Raw genomic sequence first — 24726 nt, forward strand, 5'->3', positions numbered from 1 at the left:
TGGTGGTCGACTAATTACTATTGGGCCAGGTGTGGGTGGTGGTCGACTAATTACTATTGGGCCAGGTGTGGGTAATAGTCGACTAATTACTATTGGGCCAGGTGTGGGTGGTAGTCGACTAATTACTATTGGGCCAGGTGTGGGTGGTAGTCGACTAATTACTATTGGGCCAGGTGTGGGGGGGTCGACTAATTACTATTGGGGCAGGTGTGGGGGGGTCGACTAATTACTATTGGGGCAGGTGTGGGGGGGTCGACTAATTACTATTGGGCAGGTGTGGGGGGGGTCGACTAATTACTATTGGGGCAGGTGTGGGGGGGTCGACTAATTACTATTGGGCCAGGGTGTGGGGGGTCGACTAATTACTATTGGGGCAGGTGTGGGGGGGGGGTCGACTAATTACTATTGGGGCAGGTGTGGGGGGGTCGACTAATTACTATTGGGGCAGGTGTGGGGGGGTCGACTAATTACTATTGGGGCAGGTGTGGGGGGTCGACTAATTACTATTGGGGCAGGTGTGGGGGGGGGTCGACTAATTACTATTGGGGCAGGTGTGGGGGGTGGGGGTCGACTAATTACTATTGGGGCAGGTGTGGGGGGGTCGACTAATTACTATTGGGGCAGGTGTGGGGGGGGGGGCGACTAATTACTATTGGGGCAGGTGTGGGGGGTCGACTAATTACTATTGGGGCAGGTGGGGGGGGGTCGACTAATTACTATTGGGGCAGGTGTGGGGGGGGGTCGACTAATTACTATTGGGGCAGGTGTGGGGGGGTCGACTAATTACTATTGGGGCAGGTGTGGGGGGGTGGGGGTCGACTAATTACTATTGGGGCAGGTGTGGGGGGGTCGACTAATTACTATTGGGGCAGGTGTGGGGCAGGTGGGGGGTCGACTAATTACTATTGGGGCAGGTGTGGGGGGGTCGACTAATTACTATTGGGGCAGGGTGGGGCAGGTGGGGGGTCGACTAATTACTATTGGGGCAGGTGTGGGGGGGGGGGACTAATTACTATTGGGGCGACTAATTACTATTGGGGCAGGTGTGGGGGGGGTCGACTAATTACTATTGGGGCAGGTGTGGGTGGTGGTCGACTAATTACTATTGGGGCAGGTGTGGGTGGGGGTCGACTAATTACTATTAATTACTATTGGGGCAGGTGTGGGGGGGTACGACTAATTACTATTGGGGCAGGTGTGGGGGGGTCGACTAATTACTATTGGGGCAGGTGTGGGGGGGTCGACTAATTACTATTGGGGCAGGTGTGGGGGGGGGTCGACTAATTACTATTGGGGCAGGTGTGGGGGGGTCGGCTAATTGCTATTGGGGCAGGTGTGGGGGGGGGGGGTCGGCTAATTGCTATTGGGGCAGGTGTGGGGGGGGGTCGGCTAATTGCTATTGGGGCAGGTGTGGGGGGTAGTCGACTAATTACTATTGGGGCAGGTGTCGGGGGGTAGTCGACTAATTGCTATTGGGCCAGGTGTGGGTGGTGGTCGACTAATTGCTATTGGGCCAGGTGTGGGTGGTGGTTGAATAATTACTATTGGGCCAGGTGTAGGTGGTGGTCGACTAATTACTATTGGGCCAGGTGTGGGTGGTGGTCGACTAATTACTATTGGGCCAGGTGTGTGGGGGTGGGCCAGGTGTGGGTGGTGGTACTAATTACTATTGGGCCAGGTGTGGGGGGGGATAGTCTACTAATTACTATTGGTCCAGGTGTGGGGGGGTAGTCGACTAATTACTGTTGGGCCAGGTGTGGGGGGTAGTCGACTAATTACTGTTGGGCCAGGTGTGGGGGGGGGTAGTCGACTAATTGCTATTGGGGCAGGTGTGGGTGGTGGTCGACTAATTACTATTGGGCCAGGTGTGTGGGTGGTGGTCGACTAATTACTATTGGGCCAGGTGTGTGGGGGGGTAGTCTACTAATTACTATTGGGCCAGGTGTGGGGGGGGTAGTCGACTAATTACTGTTGGGCCAGGTGTGGGGGGTAGTCGACTAATTACTGTTGGGCCAGGTGTGGGTGGAGGTCGACTAATTACTATTGGGGCAGGTGTGGGGGGGTCGACTAATTACTATTGGGGCAGGTGTAGGGGGGTGTCGACTAATTACTATTGGGGCAGGTGTGGGGGGGGTAGTCGACTAATTGCTATTGGGGCAGGTGTGGGTGGTGGTCGAATAATTACTATTGGGCCAGGTGTGGGTGGTGGTCGACTAATTACTATTGGGCCAGGTGTGGGTGGTGGTCGACTAATTACTATTGGGCCAGGTGTGGGTGGTGGTCGACTAATTACTATTGGGCCAGGTGTGGGTGGTGGTCGACTAATTGCTATTGGGCCAGGTGTGGGGGGGGTAGTCTACTAATTACTATTGGGCCAGGTGTGGGGGGGGTAGTCGACTAATTACTGTTGGGCCAGGTGTGGGTGGAGGTCGACTAATTACTATTGGGCCAGGTATGGGTGGAGGTCGACTAATTGCGCTGGTTTCTGATCAACTCAACCGGACAACCTAAAGCGTAACTGTAAACTCCTCTCATTGTGGGTTCTTATCCCCTCTCTTTCTCTCTCTCTTTACGCAGAGTAAGATCATCCGTGTTCTCAACCTGTGGCAGAAGAACGCTGTGTTTGAGATGGATGTTGTCCAGCCCCTGTTGGACATGGCTACTGGCTCTTTGGTCCTTGCTCCCTCCCCCCAGGAGGACCTCCAGGCCCAGCCCCCAGTCTCCATAGCAGCAGCCCAGCCCACAGTCTCCATCGCAGCAGCCCAGCCCACAGTCTCCATAGCAGCAGCCCAGCCCCCAGTCTCTAGTGCCTTCGTTGCAGCAGCCCAGGCCCAGCCCACAGTCTCCAGTGCCTCTATTGCTGCAGTCCAGCTCCCTGTCTCCATAGCAGCAGCCCAGCACCAGCCCCCTGTCTCCATAGCAGCAGCAGCCCAGCCCCCTGTCTCCATAGCAGCAGCCCTGCCCCACCTCCCACCACAGCTTCGGAACCCTGAGGCTCTGGCGGCTGTGGCCCAGCTCTTCCAGTCTGGACAGGGACACGAGGTGAGTGAGAGCAATAGAAATGAAAGTGTTCCCATAGAGATTCTAATTCCCTAACAAAGATGTTACCTGTCATTTTGCCATGGTCAGATGTTCTACTCCCGTTTATACTACAGCTACACTATTACACAGTACTATCTCATACGGCAGGGTAGGACTAGTGGTTAGAGTGTTGGACTAGTAACCGGAAGGTTGCAAGTTCAAACCCCCGAGCTGACAAGGTACAAATCTGTCATTCTGCCCCTGAATTAGGCATTTAACCCACTGTTCCTAGGGCGTCATTGAAAATAAGAACTTGTTCTTAACTGACTTGCCTAGTTAAATAAAGATTTAAAAAAATAATTACAAAAATACACCCCAGAACATGACTGGGACAGGAAATAAAAATGAACACGTCTCTAGTTTTTCTCTTCAGTGTTTGTTCTACACTACAATCATCCATGACTCCTTTGTCTGTTTACTGTGAACAATGTAGTTCTACTGAAAATACGTTTTTATACCAGGCTAGTAGAGGATAAATACATGATGTTCTCTTGCTGGTAGCAACTGATTTGAAGGATTGTGTGTAATTTGGCTGTTATCCCCCCCTGTCTGTGTCCAGCTTCAGAAGATGCTTCTGAGGTTCCAGTCAGGGCAGCAGACCACCACTCTGGTTCCCAACACCATGGCGGACGAGACTCAAACTACAGTTCCCAGCACCGTGTCTGACCAGACCCACTCGCAGAGGGTCCAAGGCCAGCATAACACACACCGTCCACTGTTCAACACACACCACACACATCCTGCAGAGCAGAATAACTCGCTAGCTAAGGTAATTCATTATTGTACGCAAAGCAAATTTCTGACCAACAGACCTTTTAAAAAAACATTTTTTTTTTAGGAGGCCTAATCTAACAGGACAGCATTTCCGTGGTTTTCATAAAGCCTCCTTGAAATGGGTGGTCGGTCACGGATATTAAGTCAACTCTAGTGTGATTGGTTATGGATGTGTCGTTAAATCAGGGTGTTGTGGTTGTTATGGCGGGTTCTGTCTTCAGAAACTCCTGGACCGGTTTGATTACGACGACGAACCAGAAGAAGTGAAGAAAGAGGAATTGGATTCCCTTGTTCCGGGAAACGTTTACGGTGGCCAGTTTCCTGGTCAGACGCCGCCCAACATGGAGCTGCAATTTCAGGGTCATATGATGGGCCAGCCTGGGAGGCAGCAGACACCTGGTGAAGGATACCCTGGTCTGAACAAGGGCTACAACCAGAGCCAGCACACTGCCCAGCAGAACCAGGACCAGGGAAACCCCAGAGAGAGAGAAGATCCGTCTGGGAGGAGGGATGGGAGGGAGGGGAGGCAGCGCGGCCACAGCAGGAGGTCACGCTCCAGGTCTGGCTCTCGGTAAGAAGCTGGAACCATGGTTGATATTAGTTGGTTTTTTGTTGAGGACACTTTAAAAAAAAACCTGTAAAAGTTTTGTTTAGGATGAACAGTTCCTCTGTAACAGAACCCTTCCCGTCCCCACCTTTTTTTAGCTTGGCTTTTAGTTCATGATTTGAATAATCCTTTCTTGCTTTTATATCCTTATTATTATTATTTTTACCTATTTCATTTTACTGTGAAGTATGTTGCGATTTAAAAAAATTAATTTTTATAAATGCACTTGATCTCTCTCCAGATCTCCCAGGAGAAAGAGATCCAGGTCCAACTCTCGCTCCCGGAAGCCCCGACACTCCTCCCAGCGCTCCGGGTCCCGTTCCAGGGAGAGTCGCTGGAACTCCCCTCGTTCCCGCTCGCAGGAGAGGAAGGAGAGAGAGAAGGACAAAGACCGTAGACAGAAAGGTCTGCCCAGCATCAAGAGCCAGACACTCAGTGGTACGTACTGTCATATGATACGAGGATCCGCGTCCCGATTGGTACCCTATTCCCTACTATATTCGACAACGTCCCTGTATTGAATGTTTCCCTCGTTGTTGTTGTAGTTTGCACCACGACTCTGTGGGTGGGCCAGCTGGACAAGAAGACTTCTCGGCAGGACGTCATGTGTTTACTAGAGGAGTTTGGGCAGATTGACTCCATTAATGTAAGTGTATATACTTACTGGCACCCTAATCCCTTTGTTATAGTGTACTACTTTTGACCAGGGCCCATCAGGAATAACCAAGGGAGTGCTCTGTATAACTAATTGGGGGGGTTCACCCTGAAAAAATGGCCTAGGAACAACTTAGGTAATACCAACCTGTTCCCTCTCCCCTCCAGATGATTCCTCCTCGGGGATGTGCCTACATAGTGATGGTCCACAGGCAGGATGCCTACAGAGCTCTACACAAACTCGGCAGAGGATCCTTCAAGGTCAACCAGAAGGCCATCAAGGTACTTGTTGATTTATTTATGTACGTTAAACCAACTTTTAAAAAATAAATTATTTTTTTAAATGTTTTTTTTGTGGCCTGGCCAGTTTGTCAAATAACATTCTGATTTACAATGTAGACCTGGTAAATATGGGGCCTCTGGCTCTTTTTAAAAGCAAGATTTTAAAAAACACTAAGGAGATTGTTCCATGTTCAAAACGGCAACCAAAACACTTCCATTTGTGACCATTTGACTTTGCAGTGCCAAACAGTTTTTTTATTGGTTGCTAGGCCGACCAGTGGGAATATTTTTGTTAGCTGGTCACGTTTTTAGTTTTTGGCTCACAATTTGTTTTTAAAATTTTATTATCAAGATTTATTCAAACAGCAGTGCTTTATGCAAACCGGCTATTCAAAAAGTTTGTTGTTGTTGTTGAGTCTTTGTGATGCGTATTTCAGTCATCATGCTGTGTTTGAATGAACATTTCTAGAGGATTTCCCCCCCCCCCAAAACCTTCCTGATTTTAAATGTTGACTGTAAAGTAGGCAGAATGATATTATGATGATTTTTATCAATTGCGTATCATTTTTTGTTGTTGCAAACTCTGCCATCACATGTAGCCAACATTGTACAGTACAAAAAAAAACAATAGCTGCTAGTCTCTTGCTAGGCGAATTAAAGGACAACTACACACCCCCTCAAAAAAAATTTGCGATTGTTACCAGACCCCAAAGGTTGTCCCTTCTGTTGGTGTGGCCATCGCTAGGGCAATGGCCGGCCTGCTCTGCTGGCCTAATACAAACTTAAAATAAATAAAAAAGTGTCTACCATCTGCTGTGGCAGATAAATTCTACTGGTCATTCAGGTTTATTACCAGGTAAAATATTTTTCCCGCATTAATTATACCAAAAATCATGAGCATGCTTAGTAATGTTTCTAAAACAAGGAATGTAACAATTAAGACAACTACATTGCTCAATTAAATGTAATATTTTTTTGTCCTGAGTCTTTACAACCCTCCTAAAGGGTCGGACCCCTTTTTTCAAATTTTCTCCTATAATGACATACCCAGATCTAACTGCCTGTAGCTCAGGACCTGAAGCAAGGATATGCATATTCTTGATGCAAGAGAAAGACCATAATGTATTATTCCAGCCCAGGTGCAATTTAGGATTTGGCCACTAGATGGCAGCAGTGTGTGCAACGTTTTAGACTGATCCAATGAACCATTGCATGTATGTCCAAAATGTTGTATCAAGACTGCCCAAATGTGCCTAATTGGTTTATTACTACATTTTCAAGTTCATAATTGTCCACTCTCCTCAAACAATAGCATGGTATTCTTTCAATGTAATAGCTACTGTAAATTGGACCGTACAGTTACATTAACAAGAATTTAAGCTATTATTCTACTTTAGCTCAACCTTTTCTGCGGGAGTGACTTTGATCCCATAGAGGTTATTAAACCTAAATATCACAGATGAGACCATGTTCATTCTTCAATTGTTCCCATGAGAATCTCACTAGTAGAAGGTGACAATCCTCTTCGCTAGTAGTGGAAGCCAACTCAAACATTGTTATGGTCACAAGGGAAGTGGTTTTTCAATGTAAATATCCAAGAAACACAAGGATAAAGTCTCACTTTAGTAGTTATACCAAGTTTTATGCCTGTACGCATTGCTTCAGGTGTGCCAAGCTTGTAGCGTCAAACCCAAGAAGACTCAAGGCTGTAATCACTGCCAAAGGTGCTTCAACAAAGTACTGAGTATAGGGTCTGAATACTTATTTAAATGTGATATTTTTGTTTTATTTGTAATAATGTAGCAAAAAAAAATAGTTTTTTTTTCTTTGTCATTATGGGATATTGTGTGTAGATTTCGGGGGGGGGGGGGGGGGGCAATTGAATTCATTTTAGAATAAGTAACGTAACTGGAAAAAGTCAAGGGGTCTGAATACTTTCCGGAATTACGAATTGCAGAGTAATGTAATATTATTTATTTATAATTAGTAATAGTGATTAAAATGCGTAGACATTTTCGTAATATTTCAGACTTGTTTTTATTGAGTTTTTACCTGAAATTGCACCACCAGCCTGTTTTACTTTCTGAATTGTTTTCAGTAACCTCCGGCTGCACTGAGCCACGTAAAACTACAGACTCCCATCCCCAACACCTAAAACATGTAATCAAATGTTGATCATACAAGCAGGAGATGTTTTAACCATTTGTGTTTGGAGGGGGGGGGGCGCCGTAAGGTAGGGAATCCACTAGATAGCACAACCACAAAGTCAAAATTGACGATATTGTAAATATGCATGAAAACAAACATTTTGTGTTTTTGGTGTTCATTTGGGTTAGGCATAATGTTAGCGGTGTGGTTAGGTTTAACCCCTTAAGGTAAATGTCCGCTCCCCGCGGAAATCTAATTGGCATAATAACCCTTTTTCTTTTAAACATACAAACCCGCCAGTTTGTGTTAAATATATATATATTTTTTGCGTTGGATTCATCTCAAACCACCACATTCAGCTAAACTCAGCAAAAAAAAAATGTCCTATTAGTCAACCATGCTTATTTTCAGCAAACTTTACTTGTTATTATTTGTATGAACATAAGATTCAACGACTGAGACAAACCGAACAAGTTCCACAGACATGTGACTAACAGACACGGAATAATGTGTCCCTGAACAAAGGGGGGGGGGGTCAAAATCAGAAGTAAGTCTGTATCTGGTGTGGTCACCAGCTGCATTCAGTACTGCAGTGCATTTGTAAATGAGAACTTGTTCTCAACTTGCCTACCTGGTTAAATAAAGGTAAAATAAAATTTCCTCATGGACTGTACCAGATTTGCCAGTTCTTGCTGTGAGATGTTACCCCACTCTTCCACCAAGGCACCTGCAAGTTCCCGGACATTTCTGGGAGGAATGGCCCTAGCCCTCCGATCCAACAGGTCCCAGACGTGCTCAATGGGATTGGGGTCCGGCCCCTTCGCTGAACATGGCAGGACACTGGCATTCCTGTCTTGCAGGAAATCACGCACAGAACGAGCAGTATGGCTGTTGGCATTGTCATGCTGGAAGGTCATGTCAGGATGAGCCTGCAGGAAGGGTACCACATGAGGGAGGAGGATGTCTTCCCTGTAACGCACAGTGTTCAGTTTACCTCGATGACGACAAGCTCAGTCCGATGATGCTGTGATACACCGCCCCAGACCATGACGGACCCTCCACCTCCAAATCGACCCTCCACCTCCAAACCAATTTTTTTTGTTGTTGCTGGGTTTAATTATTTATTTCAACTTTATTTAACCTGGCTAAGATAAAGCAAAGCAGTGCGACAGAAACAACAGAGTTACACATGGAATAAACAAACGTACAGTCAATAACACAATAGAAAATCTATATACAGTGTATGCAAATGGAGGTTAAGGCAATAAATAGGCCATAGTAGTGAAGTAATTACAATTTAATAAATTAACACTGGAGGTATAGATGAGCAGATGTCCACATAGTCAGAACCGTCCAGAGTAGTGATGCTAGTCGGGTGGGCAGGTGTGGGCAGCGATCGGTTGAAGTGCATGCATTTAGTTTTACTAGCATTTTAAGAGCAGTTGAAGGCCACGGAAGGAGTGTTGTATAGTGTTGAAGCTAATTTTGAGGTTAGTTAGCACAGTGTCCAAAGAAGGGCCAGATGTATACAGAATGGTGTCGTCTTCGTGGAGGTGGATCAGAGAATCACCTGCAGCAAGAGAGTCGTCATTGATATATATATATATCTATACACACACACACACACACACACACACACACACACACAGAGAAAAGAGTTGGCCTGAGAATTGAACCCTGTGGCACCCCCATAGAGACTGCCAGAGGTTCGGACAACAGGCCCTCAGAGTTCAGTGTGTCAAATCAATCTGAGAAGTAGTTAGTGAAACAGGTGAGGCAGTCATTAGAGAAACCAAGGCTGTTGAGTATGCTGATAAGAATACGGTGATTGGCAGAGTTGAAAGCCTTGGCCAGGTCGATGAAGATGGCTGCACAGTACTGTCTTCTATTTATGGCGGTTATGATATTGTTTAGTACCTTGAGCGTGGCTGAGGTGCACCATGACCAGCTCTGAAACCAGATTGCATAGCGGAGAAGGTACGGTGGGATTTGAAATGGTCGGTGATCTGTTTTGTTAACTTGGCTTTTGAAGACTTTAGAAAGACAGGGCAGGATGGATATAGGTCTAACAGTTTGGGTCTAGAGGCAGGGCAGGATGGATATAGGTCTGTAACAGTTTGGGCAAAGAGTGTCACCCCCTTTGAAGAGGGGGATGACCGCGGCAGCTTTCTAATCTTTAGGAATCTCCGATGATACGGATAATTTTAGGAAGAGGGGGTCCAGGTTGTTTAGCCCAGCTGATTTTGTAGGGATTCAGATTTTGCAGCTCTTTCAGGACATCTGCTGTCTGGATTTGGGTGAAGGAGAAGCGGGGGAGGCTTGGGCGAGTTGCTGTGGGGGGTGTGGAGCTGTTGATCGGGGTTGGGGTAGCCAGGTGGAAAGCATGGCCAGCCGTAGAAAAATGCTTATTAAATCCACGATAATCAAGAATTTCATCAGTGGTGACAGTGTTTCCTAGCCTCAGTGCAGTGGGCAACTGGGAGGAGGTGCTCTTATTCTCCATGGACTTTACAGTGTCCATGGAGAATGTGTGTATTGGTTCTGGACTTCCCTGAAAAGTTGCATATCGTGGGGACTATTTGATGATCGTGCATTACACCACAGGATATTTTTGTGCTGGTCGAGGGCAGTCAAGTCTGGAGTGAACCAAGGGCTATATCTGTACTTGGTTATTTTATTTTAAGATGGTGAGGAAAGCACTTTTTTAAAGAACATCCAGGCATCCTCTACTGACGGGATGAGGTCAATATCCTTCTAGGATACCCGGGCCAGGTCGTAGAAGTGTTTTAGGGAGCGTTTGACAGTGATGCTCACATAAATGTCATGTTCCTTGTCACTTAAAAACAATTTCAATTTAGTTGCTCATAGAGTAACGGTACAATGCAAATGTAGTTATTTATTTTACCTTTATTTAACTAGACAAGTCAGTTAAGAACAAATTATTATTTTTACAATGACTGCCTAGGAACAGTGGGGTTAACTGTCTTGTTCAAGGGGCAGAAGGATAGATTTGTACCTTGTCAGCTCGGGGGGTTTGAACTTGCAACCTTCCGGTTACTAGTCCAACGCTCTAACCACTAGGTATGTCATGTGTAAAGCCAAGTAGCCAGGCTAGAATACTGCTGCCCCCTTGAGAAGCCAAGTAGCCAGGCTAGAATACTGCTGCCCCCTTGAGAAGCCAAGTAGCCTGGCTAGAATACTGCTGCCCCCTTGAGAAGCCAAGTAGCCTGGCTAGAATACTGCTGCCCCCTTGAGAAGCCAAGTAGCCTGGCTAGAATACTGCTGCCCCCTTGAGAAGCCAAGTAGCCTGGCTAGAATACTGCTGCCCCTTGAGAAGCCAAGTAGCCTGGCTAGAATACTGCTGCCCCTTGAGAAGCCAGGTATCCTGGCTAGAATACTGCTGCCCCTTGAGAAGCCAGGTAGCCTGGCTAGAATACTGCTGCCCCTTGAGAAGCCAGGTAGCCTGGCTAGAATACTGCTGCCCCTTGAGAAGCCAGGTAGCCTGGCTAGAATACTGCTGCCCCCTTGAGAAGCCAGGTAGCCTGGCTAGAATACTGCTGCCCCCTTGAGAAGCCAGGTAGCCTGGCTAGAATACTGCTGCCCCCTTGAGAAGCCAGGTAGCCTGGCTAGCTTACTACTGCCCCCTTGAGAAGCCAAGTAGCCTGGCTAGCTCAGTACTGCCCCCCCCCCCCCCCCGAGAAGATTCAGACAAATGATCAAATCAAATCAAATCAAATTTATTTATATAGCCCTTCGTACATCAGCTGATATCTCAAAGTGCTGTACAGAAACCCAGCCTAAAACCCCAAACAGTAAGCAATGCAGGTGTAGAAGCACGGTGGCTAGGAAAAACTCCCTAGAAAGGCCAAAACCTAGGAAGAAACCTAGAGAGGAACCGGGCTATGTGGGGTGGCCAGTCCTCTTCTGGCTGTGCCGGGTAGAGATTATAACAGAACATGACCAAGATGTTCAAATGTTCATAAATGACCAGCATGGTCAAATAATAATAAGGCAGAACAGTTGAAACTGGAGCAGCAGCACAGTCAGATGGACTGGGGACAGCAAGGAGCCATCATGTCAGGTAGTCCTGGGGCACGGTCCTAGGGCTCAGGTCCTCCGAGAGAGAGAAAGAAAGAGAGAATTAGAGAGAGCATATGTGGGGTGGCCAGTCCTCTTCTGGCTGTGCCAGGTGGAGATTATAACAGAACGTGGCCAAGATGTTCAAATGTTCATAAATGACCAGCATGGTTGAATAATAGTAAGGATAATGATTAGACAGACTCGACCCTCTCAATCCGTATATGACATGAGGCACATTTGACGGAAGTACTAAAAGTAACAACTTGTAGTACCCAACAGTTTTTCATATTCTCCTATCGAACAAGTACCAACGTTTTGGTATACCATGCAACACAAACGGCAGCACATAATGTATTTTAAAACACTTTATGCTTAGTTTAAGTAAAATATTGTATTTGTATGTAGATTGCGTGGGCCTTGAACAAGGGTATAAAGGCGACCCATAAGAAGTTCTGGGACGTGGAGCGGGGCGTCACCTACATCCCCTGGAGCAAGGTGAAGATAGAGGAGCTGGAGGGCTACAGGGAGGGAGGCATGCTGGACGCAGACACACTCTGTCCAGGTAAACATCTGACTGCCATTTTCTGTCTTCTACAACTGTCCCGCTTTGGGTGAATCTCAATTGTTTTCTTTTGATTCCTCACTTCCGCTTTCCTTGACCACATCAAATTACATCGGAGAAGAAGAATATATTTTTTGGGGGGTGGTTCCTCCCCTCAGACCTTCTCCTCCAATGCGCTTTGAGACGGTTAGGAAAGCGGATGCGAGGAATCAAGGAAGACAATTGAGATTCACCCTTTGCCTAGATGTGGAATGACTTGGGTGATAACCTGTCCTTTAACAAGGGATAGTACGACAGTTTCTCCTATTTAGGTCAAGTGGTCTGGGTATAAGTATTTGACACAGGGCTAGGTTATACAGTGGGGAGAAAAAGTATTCGATACACTGCCGATTTTTGCAGGTTTTCCTACTTACAAAGCATGTAGAGGTCTGTAATTTTTTAAATCATCGGTACACTTCAACTGTGAGAGACTGAATCTAAATGAAAAATACAGAATCACATTGTATGATTTTAAGTAATGCATTTGCATTTTATTGCTTGACATAAGTATTTGATACATCAGAAAAGCAATAACTTAATATTTGGTACAGAAACCTTTGTTTGCAATTACAGAGATCATACGTTTCCTGTAGTTCTCGACCAGGTTTGCACACACTGCAGCAGGGATTTTTGCCCACTCCTCCACACAGACCTTCTCCAGTTCCTTCAGGTTTCGGGGCTGTCGCTGGGCAATACGGACTTTCAGCTCCCTCCAAAGATTTTCTATTGGGTTCAGGTCTGGAGACTGGCTAGGCCACTCCAGGACCTTGATGTTTCTTACGGAGCCACTCCTTAGTTGCCCTGGCTGTGTGTTTCGGGTCGTTGTCATGCTGGAAGACCCAGCCACGACCCATCTTCAATGCTCTTACTGAAGGAAGGAGGTTGTTGGCCAAGATCTCACGATACATGGCCCCATCCATCCTCAATATGGTGCCGTCGTCATGTCCCTTTTGCAGATAAGCAAGTGGAGTTTAGACCAAAAAGCTCTCTTTTTGTCTCATCAGACCACATGACCTTCTCCCATTCCTCCTCTGGATCATCCAGATGGTCATTGGCAAACTTCAGACGGGCCTGGACATGCGCTGGCTTGAGCAGGGGGACCTTGCGTGCGCTGCAGGATTTTAATCCATGACGGCGTAGTGTGTTACTAATGGTTCTTTGAGACTGTGGTCCCAGCTCTCTTCAGGTCATTGACCAGGTCCTGCCGTGTAGTTCTGGGCTGATCCCTCACCTTCCTCATGATCATTGATGCCCCAGACTGAGGGTGATTGACCGTCATCTTGAATTTCTTCCATTTTCTAATAATTGCGCCAACAGTTGTTGCCTTCTCACCAAGCTGCTTGCCTGTTGTCCTGAAGCCCATCCAAGCCTTGTGCAGGTCTACAATTTAACCCTGATGTCCTTACACAGCTCTCTAGTCTTGGCCATTGTGGAGAGGTTGGAGTCTGTTTGATTTGGTGTGTGGACAGGTGTCTTTTATACAGGTAAATAGTTCAAACATGTGCAGTTAATACAGGTAATGAGTGGAGAACAGGAGGACTTCTTAAAGAAAAACTAACAGGTCTGTGAGAGCCGGAATTCTTACTGGTTGGTAGGTGATCAAATACTTATGTCGTGCAATAAAATGCTAATTACATAAAAATCATTTTTGTTTTAGATTCAGTCTCTCACAGTTGAAGTGTACCTATGATCAAAATTACAGACCTCTACATGCTTTGTAAGTAGGAAAACCTGCAAAATCGGCTGTGTATCAAATACTTGTTCTCCCCACTGTATCTATCTGTACATTGCTGGTGTCGCCGAAGTCTGTATCGTCCCTGATTTTTGTTTGATTGGTCTGTTCTTCAGAATGGGGAGATGAGGTGAAGGAGCTGACTAAACCAGCAGGACTGAACAACGGAGGAGGAGCGGATGCCATGGAAACCGAGGGAGCTGCCACCGCCCACGTACAGGTAACACCCGCTACAGGGGAGACGATGACACACTACAGACACCAGGGTCCCAATGAAACACACCAGGGTCCCAATGAAACACAGCACAGACAGCAGGGTCCCAATGAAACACACCAGGGTCCCAATGAAACGCACCAGGGTCCCAATGAACCGCACCAGGGTCCCAATGAAACACACCACAGACAGCAGGGTCCCAATGAAACGCACCACAGACAGCAGGGTCCCAATGAAACGCACCACAGACAGCAGGGTCCCAATGAAACGCACCACAGACAGCAGGGTCCCAATGAAACGCACCACAGACAGCAGGGTCCCAATGAAACGCACCACAGACAGCAGGGTCCCAATGAAACGCACCACAGACAGCAGGGTCCCAATGAAACGCACCACAGACAGCAGGGTCCCAATGAAACGCACCACAGACAGCAGGGTCCCAATGAAACGCACCACAGACAGCAGGGTCCCAATGAAACGCACCACAGACAGCAGGGTCCCAATGAAACTCACCACAGACAGCAGGGACCCAATGAAACGCACCACAGACAGCAGGGACCCAATGAAACGCACCACAGACAGCAGGGTCCCAATGAAACGCACCACAGACAGCAGGGTCCCAATGAAACGCACCACAGACAGCAGGGTCCCAATGAAACGCACCACAGACAGCAGGGTCCCAATGAAACGCACCACAGACAGCAGGGTCCCAATGAAACGCACCACAGACAGCAGGGTCCCAATGAAACGCACCACAGACAGCAGGGTCCCAATGAAACGCACCACAGACAGCAGGGTCCCAATGAAACGCACCACAGACAGCAGGGTCCCAATGAAACGCACCACAGACAGCAGGGTCCCAATGAAACGCACCACAGACAGCAGGGTCCCAATGAAACGCACCACAGACAGCAGGGTCCCAATGAAACGCACCACAGACAGCAGGGTCCCAATGAAACGCACCACAGACAGCAGGGTCCCAATGAAACGCACCACAGACAGCAGGGTCCCAATGAAACGCACCACAGACAGCAGGGTCCCAATGAAACGCACCACAGACAGCAGGGTCCCAATGAAACGCACCACAGACAGCAGGGTCCCAATGAAACGCACCACAGACAGCAGGGTCCCAATGAAACGCACCACAGACAGCAGGGTCCCAATGAAACGCACCACAGACAGCAGGGTCCCAATGAAACACACCATTCTGTGTGTTCTACCTCACCATCTCGCAGACTTTTATCCAGAGGTTTTGTGCCTTGGTTGTTTGTTTTTATTGTTTTGTTGTTTTTAGCTGTTATTAAAAATTGCCGGTTTTATTAAGTATTCGTATGCAGACACTTTTCCTCAAAATGCAACAAAGTATCTTTGTGAATAAGTGGACCAATAAAAATAAAATGATTTAGTAGTATCATGGGTAACTAGTATTTGAAAGGTATTCACTCACCTCAGTACATCGCCTATATAAAAACTAAGGTCCCATATTGAAAGGCTCTTGTCTAGCTTTCCTCCAGTAGTAAGTCTGAATGCAAAAGGATCCCGTTTCTGCCTATACATGATGCCTTTTACAGGGGTTTCTCACCAATAAATGGAAGGCAACTTCGTTCTTTAGTTTACTTGTCTTATTCACTTTTGTCTCATCAGAACGGTACCTTCCAGATAGTAAGATATTAGGGACGGTCACATTGGTCGTTGATGCTGATGAACAACAGTTTTTGGCATTAAAATAACTGTTTTTAAAGCTGATATTATTTTCCTGCTGGTACCACCTGTTTTAAATGTTTCAGTCTTCCTGCATTTGCTTCAATATCAAGCCTTTTATTTATTTATTTATGCCTGTTCAAAGTCCCTATGCCTTACATGGGAGGGGGAGACCCTCGACTGATTGGTTTGAATAGAATGGCATCCAGAAACTGAGGACTGAGTTCCCTCACCTCATGTCTGAACCATTCTGGAACGTGTAGGCTGAGAGAGTGCAGACGTCTGCACTAAAGTCCACAAAGTTTGCATATTCTTACTATCATGACCGAGGCAGAATGATCTACGCAATCATGAATGTAATTTTAAATAATTGAACATTTGATTCAACGCAGAACTTCCAGAAGTGGCACATTTTTCTTTTATATGACTTAATGTTATTTATTCAAAAGACGTTAGCAAACAGACTGCTGCTGTTAGTGCATCGTGGATATGCATTTGATCTAACCCTTATTTGACCAGGTAAATAGGTTGTACCAGAGACTTGTGTTTCTCAAGGCAGATCCGGGTTGTACTGGTACGGACAATTGTGTTTGAAACTGTGTTTCTAGTTCATAGACATGAACACATAATCCTGAAAAATGTGGTGCAACACAGGCTTATGAATGTCTTCAGGCCTAAAACACCATTTTTGTCTACCAGCCACTCAAGATTTTTTTTACCTGACAAAATATTTTTCCTGCATTAATTACACTAAACACAATGGGCGAGCTTTCTTAAGTTTCTCTAAAATAAGTAATGTATTACTATTAAGAAGTAATGTGAGCGATTTGCTCTATTAAATGTAATATTTTGTGGGCTGTCTTCAAAAACAAATGTCGAAGATGAGACAAATGTTCAACTGCCCCTTTAAGGTTACCGTGGTAACGGGTGGTCGCTCAAGTAATCACGTGGGCCTTAGTGGTACACGACTCCAGGATTTTTGGGAATTGACTCCCAACACCTGTGTTTGGAGTCCGAGGAGTTGACTCTTGCTGGACACGCTGAAACGGATACGTAGGCACCGTCGTTATGGCAGAGTTCTACTCGGAAGACTCCCATCTGCATTCTAGAAGGACTGGCACGAGTGTAATGCTGTCCATTTGCTCATCAACTTAGCCTATAAAAGGCCTATTTTGTTTAAAGGGGATGTGTCGGAACTATAATTGTTTTAGTGATGTTTCTGCTGGGTGCAGCCTTGAGCAATCCCACGGGGTGATGCGGCGCACTCTAAACTGATACGCCTATCATTTTCCATGTTATATGGCCCTATTGGACTATATATGGCCCCCTATGATTATTATTTGAAATTGAATTGACTCATGACGGAAGCCTGAAGGTTTTTATTGCAGGCGTGAGGCTATTTCCACGTCATGTCTATATGATAATAGGCTACACTGAACACTCGCGCTTGTCTGCCAAATGTATAGATATCCCCATAATATTTAAATGGTTGAAGTGTGAACATTTATCATTATTTTAGCAATCCATGGTAGGCGTCATTCTTAACCTCTCTAGGGGGTGTGGGACGCTACCTGGCCAACATCCGGTGAAATTGCAGAGCGCCAAATTCAAAAACAGAAATACTCATAAAACATACAGGTGTTATACATCAGTTTAAAGATGAACTTCTTGTTAATTCAACAGTTGTGTCAGATTTCAAAAAGGCTTTACAGCGAAAGCATACCATGCGATTATCTGTGGACAACGCCCAGCACACAACATTTACAAACAGTAACCAGACAAGTAGAGGAGTAACAAAAGTCAGAAATGGCGATATAATTAATCACTTACCTTTGATGATCTTCATATGGTTGCACTCAAGACTCCCAGTTACCCAATAAATGTTCGATAAAGTCCCTCTTTATATCCAAAAACTTCAGGTTTGTTGGTGCTTTTTTGTTCAGTAATCCAATGGCTCCAAGGCGGTCACAACAGGCAGACGAAAAATCCAAAAAGTATCAGTAAGGTTTGTAGAAACATGTCAAACAATGTTTATAATCAATCCTCAGGTTTTTTTTGTCATAATAATCAATATTTCAACCGTACAAAGAAGGCGAGCTCTCAGTTGTGCGCCGTAAACAGGTTTGGGGACTTTCCACTATCCACTCACTCAGATGTCTTACTCTCTCAATTTTCAGAATACAAGCCTGAAACAATTTCTAAAGACTGTTGACACTTAGTGGAGGCCATAGGAAGTGAAATCTGAGTCCTAAGTCATGACATACTTTATAGGCAGTCAGTGGAAAACTACAAACATAAAACAATCCCACCTCCTGGATGGATTTTTCTCAGGTTGTCGCCTGCCATATCAGTTCTGTTATACTCCAACATTATTTTAACAGTTTTGGAAACTTTAGAGTGTTTTCTATCCAAATATACCAATTATATGCATATCCTAGCTTCTGGGCCTGAGTAACAGGCAGTTTACTTTGGGCACGTTTTTCATCCGGAGGTGAAAATAGTGCCCCCTACCCTAGAGTGAGGTTAAAAACAACAAGCACTTGAGATATTGAAAACGTTTTGCGAGGATGCCTAGCTTTGCGATCTATTGCCTAGGATAGGGCTCTCCAACCCTGTTCCCTCCAGCAGGAAGTGTTGCTGTGCGAGGTCGGTTAGCTATAACTTTAGGATTCCTATTTCTTTGTGGATTACAACATGTATGAAACAAAATTGCAGAAATACTTTGAAAACAGCTACTGCAGCATTTATTCTGCTATAAATCACTACTTTGCACGTGGGGCAATATTTGACTTTTGACTATTTGCTACTACACCACTTCGTTGGTGATTGGTCAACAGTAGGAAGTCTAAACTTTTCATCATGCTGTGAGAGACTAGTTTTCATGCTCATTTTTTGGGGGGGGATAAATACCGCACCAAACATCTTTTTAGAAGTAAAATTGCGCGACTAAGATCTCCACTGGGGGGGGGGGGGAGCGCGTCACTTTTTAATGACCGACTTCTTCTTAAATTAGCTTCGATTTAATTCTGACATATTAGGAGGAAATGTATATGCTGTACCAGACGAACTGAAGCACGCCATTACCTGCCAACGCCAAACTCTACCCGCGTTGGGGCGGGTGTTTTTAATTTGTAGGCCCTGCTTCAGAACCAGGGTTGCTGACGCCATCACCCGCCAACGCCAAACTCTACCCGCGTTGGGGCGGGTGTTTTTAATTTGTAGGCCCTGCTTCAGAACCAGGGTTGCTGACGCCATCACCCGCCAACGCCAAACTCTACCCGTGTTGGGCGGGTGTTTTTAATTTGTGGGCCCTGCTTCAGAACCAGGGTTGCTGACGCCATTACCCGCCAACGCCAAACTCTACCCGCGTTGGGCGGGTGTTTCCCAGGGTTGGGACTTTTAGAAGGGATGAATGAAGAGAAGATGATCACATCGTCTAAATGTCCTCATTTTCAGGAAAAGGTAGGAATTTACTGTAATATTTCATCAACAGCATATATAGGTAAACAAATAAGTTGTCAAACCTGCCTAAAACATCATTTTAATTAAAAATCTATAACACAAAAAAACAGTAGTTTGCTAGATGTGTATTCTTCATAATGTTGCTTAACAAAGGTTTGCTGCTTATACATTTTCAAATACTTCATATCTCCTAGTTCAGTATCATGACCATACAGTCTCACCCTGAAACTCACTCCACCCTCGAAACTGACTCTTCACGCTCCTCAAACTAGTCTTCTATGGCAACTTGTTTTAGTCAACCAAACTAACTTGAGGTTATCACCCAGGTAGGTGAATGAGGTGAACCCTGAAGATACTGTTATAGCTCTCAACAGCTTTCACAAAGACACCTGCACGGGCATTCATTATTTTGTATTTTTTTTAATGTAGTTCCTAAATCTGTGGGCACCAACTTGACACATTGTCAGTCGTCGTCAGTCTCACGAGGCCTCACTAAAGGTGAGTGGTTCTGGACGTGGACATCGGAGGTCCCTCCCTCGCTGGGACTGTCCTGAGGAACCTCCCAATGGCTGACAGGTAAAGGTGACGCTCCCATTTGGAAATCTACCGGATTGCTGTCATGATATTTTGTGTGGGGGTGTGTCAAGTCCCAGGAACAACTGAACGAGCAACAGTTGCTCTTAATTTTAATCTTCATCACAATTCAACAAAGGAACTGAAATTGGTGTCCAAAGGAACAGTTAGTGCGTTATGTTGTTCCTTGCGATAGCAGATAATATCTTTACTGCTTTACAATATTCCAGTGCTCGTCCGTGTAGGGCTGACATGAGGTGGGCCAAAGACGTGAGGTGAGCTGAAACAATGTTTTTGCCGATGTCCAGAACTCCCAGCTGATCACAATGTATGAAATGACCATTGATCACGGTCTGACATGTTATTCAGGTCATATCAAACTATTTTGATTTAGGTCACGTACTTTCATGTAGTTGCAAGTGAAAAATTCCTAAATATAATTTATTAATTAAAACATTTTATTCAACAGTAAGGAAACAGACTAATGTTGTCATGTTGTAGGTTCAGTTATGTTTTAATGGGCAGAAACACAACAACAACAAAAAGACTTGTTGGCCACTGTGGGGTGGGATAAGCGAGGACACTGGCGTTAGTGCTGTGGGTCTAGCAGGAACGAAGGAGGGAAACCGCCAGGCCCCACGGTGGAGCTCCACCCCGGGATCTTCTGCCGGGGGAATCTGAGACCTGGGTAAGGATGGACCCCGCCCCCTCCCTCCCTCTACCCAATACCTAACCTGCAGTGGCCTGATGGCTGTGTGGTTATGTAGGAATTAGTTTGTTCAGTTTCATCTGATCATAAGTGTACGTTATGCAAACGCATATAAATACTATATTGAGCACCGAAACATTACTGCTTCTAGCGTGTACATGACTAGGTGACATCCTATTTGGATTTTTATGGACAAAATCTTATTAGATGTTTTTTTTGTCCTCCATTTCCACACATAAGAAAGCAGTAGGGAGAATGTGATTTTGTTCTAGTCTGAGCCTGTTTTCACACTATGGTGAACTATTTATGGTTATAAGCTTGTGTTAGTTACATTGCCCTCTTTTGGATCATAATCCTCAGTTTGTATGGTGTCGCTATAGGAAAGAGTGTCTACTGAAATAGTCGCTATAGGAAAGAGTGTCTACTGAAATACAGGGACCTCAGTTTGTATGGTGTCGCTATAGGAAAGAGTGTCTAACTGAAATAGTCTCTATAGGAAAGAGTGTCTACTGAAATAGTCGCTATAGGAAAGAGTGTCTACTGAAATAGTCGCTATAGGAAAGAGTGTCTACTGAAATACAGGGACCTCAGTTTGTATGGTGTCGCTATAGGAAAGAGTGTCTACTGAAATAGTCGCTATAGGAAAGAGTGTCTACTGAAATAGTCGCTATAGGAAAGAGTGTCTACTGAAATACAGGGACCTCAGTTTGTATAGGAAAGAGTGTCTACTGAAATAGCTATAGGAAAGAGTGTCTACTGAAAAATACAGGGACCTCAGTTTGAAATATAGGAAAGAGTGTCTACTGTAGCTATAGGAAAGAGTGTCTACTGAAATACAGGGACCTCAGTTTGTATGGTGTCGCTATAGGAAAGAGTGTCTACTGAAATAGTCGCTATAGGAAAGAGTGTCTACTGAAATAGTCGCTATAGGAAAGAGTGTCTACTGAAATACAGGGACCTCAGTTTGTATGGTGTCGCTATAGGAAAGAGTGTCTACTGAAATACAGGGGGGTTGATTATCCTTATTGTCACAGATCCTCTTCTCCACCTTTACAATTGGGGGACAAAAAAAAATGTGAAACTGATCTTGGATCAGAGTTCCAGGACAACTTTTTTTTCCTACTCCTTTGGTAGCATCCAATGAAGTGTATAAACCCTAGGTGACTGACAGGGAGCCCTGTATTGAAGCCACTATGCAGCCATCTTGGTACTCCAATGTAAAAAAAGAAAAGAAAAGATGGTAAACTATAGAAATTCATGTATTAATGTCTACCTTTTTGTCACTTTTATTATAGTAGACACCTTAATTGGTACTCTGTTTACTTCACATACAATTATAAAAAATAAAGTATTTATTATAGTGAGTACTAATGTTACTGTCCCCACTGAAACATCATAAATACTTAAATGCATGTAATGTTGTCCTTTTCCCCATTTCATTGAAATAGTGTAGAATTCCATTCATTACTACGAAGGACTGTTTCCTACTGGGGAGTACCAAAATGGCCGATCGGTGGCTTCAAAACCACTCAATGGCCAATACACCACATTTGCAATCTAGGCTTTTCTTTTTCACCATTGCTAGCAACCAATGATGTGTATATACACTGAATGACTGATAGGGGGTGCTGTTTTGAAGCCGTTTTGAAAATGTTTTACAGAAATGCATTTATTTATTGTCTACATGTGTTTTTGTCAAGCTTTATTATATTACAGACACCTTAATGCATACGTCAAAATATATGAGCTAAACAAAAATGAAAAAATATCTAAACATTTTATTTTAAAGTATAGAGGTTACTTTTGTTACTATATACTTCTGTCCTTGGAACATTTTAATTGAAATACTGTAGAATGGCCATTCATTTCTATGGAGGACTGTTCCGACTGGGGAATGCCAAAATGGCCGACTGAAGGCTTCAAATCCTGCCATTGGCCAATATATAATGTGAATTTGGAATAAGTGGAACACTTTTCTCCTGCAACCTCTTTCGACATCTATCCAGCATATTAGCTCAACACATGATACATTTCTATAAAATCCTCAAGATGTTCCCTAATCACAAAATATATTATTCATTTTCACAGGTGACGTGACACGCCCATTTACGTACACCATGGGTCAAAACCATATTTAGTAGACTGGGACAGTAGGTTAGATAACATGGGACACCATTATTACAGTCCTAATTGTACCCAAATAACAATAAAATTTTGTGTAATTAGGAAACATCTGGGGATAATGTGACGGATGTCTGAAGAGGTCACAGGAGACGGAAATGCGAAGTGCCAGAAACCACAGCCATGCCTAACCTCCGTACATGAGTCCCTAAGTAGACTGGTTCTCTTTCCTCTTTTAGCTACTTCCACGCCTGTCCCATTTTAGCTACCTCCACGCCTGTCCCATCTTAGCTACCTCCACGCCTGTCCCATCTTAGCTACCTCCACGCCTGTCCCACTTTAGCTACCTCCACGCCTGTCCCATCTTAGCTACCTCCACGCCTGTCCCACTTTAGCTACCTCCACGCCTGTCCCACTTTAGCTACCTCCACGCCTGTCCCACTTTAGCAACCTCCACGCCTGTCCCACTTTAGCAACCTCCACGCCTGTCCCACTTTAGCAACCTCCACGCCTGTCCCACTTTAGCAACCTCCACGCCTGTCCCACTTTAGCTACCTCCACGCCTGTCCCACTTTAGCAACCTCCAAGCCTGTCCCACTTTAGCTACCTCCAAGCCTGTCCCACTTTAGCAACCTCCATGCCTGTCCCACTTTAGCTAGCTATCAGTTGTGTTAGTACTGCCTTGGTAAAGGTAAAAAAAACTATCAAGACGCATAATATTGGCGCCCTTTTTAAAATGTATTTTCACGCACCAGTACATATTATTCACATTTACATCACAATTTGGAACGGTGCCACTGCAGGTTAGGTATTGGGATTTGACCGTTTTATAAACAGACCTTTTTCCTGTTTTTGATTTTATATCACTGATCGTAGTGTGCTTCTCCGGGGGAGCTTCCTGTTTTTGATTTTATATCACTGATCGTAGTGTGCTTCTCCGGGGGAGCTTCCTGTTTTTGATTTTATATCACTGATCGTAGTGTGCTTCTCCGGGGGAGCTTCCTGTTTTGAAGTTTGCTCTGCCTCCCTCTGATGTCACACCAATGAAGTGAATTAGTTTGGATCGTGTGGATTCTCTTAGTAACAATAGTTTTGATTTTGGGGCTATTTTTAGACCATGACGTAAACTGACGTCAAGGATTAAGCTGTCCCAGTTTATTTGATCTGAATTCATCCGAGCATCAGCAGCCCAGGATGTATATACAGTGGGGCAAAAAAGTATTTAGTTAAAGTATTTGAGATAAACTTTTGTTATTGACCATTTTGAGTCAGGTTTGTAGGCCTCCTTGTTCGCACAATCTTTTTGAGTTCTGCCCAGAAATGTTCTATAGGATTGAGGTCAGGGCTTTGTGATGGCCACTCCAATACCTTGACTTTGTTGTCCTTAAGCCATTTTGCCACAACTTTGGAAGTATGTTTAGGGTCATTGTCCAAATGAAGACCCATTTCCAACCAGCTTTATTTTCCTGACTGATGTTTTGAGATGTTGCTTCAATATATCCACATAATTTCCCTCCTCATGAGGCCATCTATTTTGTGAAGTGCACCAGTCCCTCCTGCAGCAAAGCACCCCCACAACATGATGCTGCCACCCCCGTGCTTCACGGTTGGGATGTTTTTCTTCAACTTGCAAGCCTCCCCCTTTTCCCTCCAAACATAACGATGGTCATTATGGCCAAACAGTTCTATTTTTAGTTTCATCAGACCAGAGGACATTTCTCCAAAAACGTTGAACTTTGTCCCCATGTGCAGTTGCAAACCGTAGTCTGGCTTTTTTTATGATGGTTTTGGAACAGCGGCTTCTTCCTTGCTGAGCGGCCTTTCAGGTTATGTTGATATGGGACTCGTTCTACTGTGGATATATATACTTTTGTACCTGTTTCCTCCAGCATCTTCACAAGGTCCTTTTCTGTTGTTCTGGGATTGATTTGCACGTTTCGCACCAAAGTATGTTCATCTCTAAGAGACAGAACGCGTCTCCTTCCTA

The 24726-nt window shown here is 45.0% G+C and overlaps 1 protein-coding gene across 1 annotated transcript in view; it reads left to right on the top strand.

Annotated features, from left to right (window-relative positions):
- LOC124004973 (SR-related and CTD-associated factor 4-like) overlaps positions 1 to 24726 on the top strand; it is a 42040-nt gene that overhangs the window by 7620 nt on the left and 9694 nt on the right. The window contains exons 5-12 of the mRNA XM_046313775.1: positions 2578 to 3042; positions 3641 to 3850; positions 4077 to 4426; positions 4704 to 4900; positions 5008 to 5108; positions 5285 to 5398; positions 12032 to 12188; positions 14076 to 15493. Coding sequence (XP_046169731.1) covers positions 2578 to 3042; positions 3641 to 3850; positions 4077 to 4426; positions 4704 to 4900; positions 5008 to 5108; positions 5285 to 5398; positions 12032 to 12188; positions 14076 to 15493 — 3012 coding nt within the window. The remainder of the gene's footprint in view (positions 1 to 2577; positions 3043 to 3640; positions 3851 to 4076; positions 4427 to 4703; positions 4901 to 5007; positions 5109 to 5284; positions 5399 to 12031; positions 12189 to 14075; positions 15494 to 24726) is intronic.

Source organism: Oncorhynchus gorbuscha, linkage group LG19 (assembly GCF_021184085.1).
Source record: "Oncorhynchus gorbuscha isolate QuinsamMale2020 ecotype Even-year linkage group LG19, OgorEven_v1.0, whole genome shotgun sequence".
Lineage (NCBI taxonomy): Eukaryota > Metazoa > Chordata > Actinopteri > Salmoniformes > Salmonidae > Oncorhynchus > Oncorhynchus gorbuscha.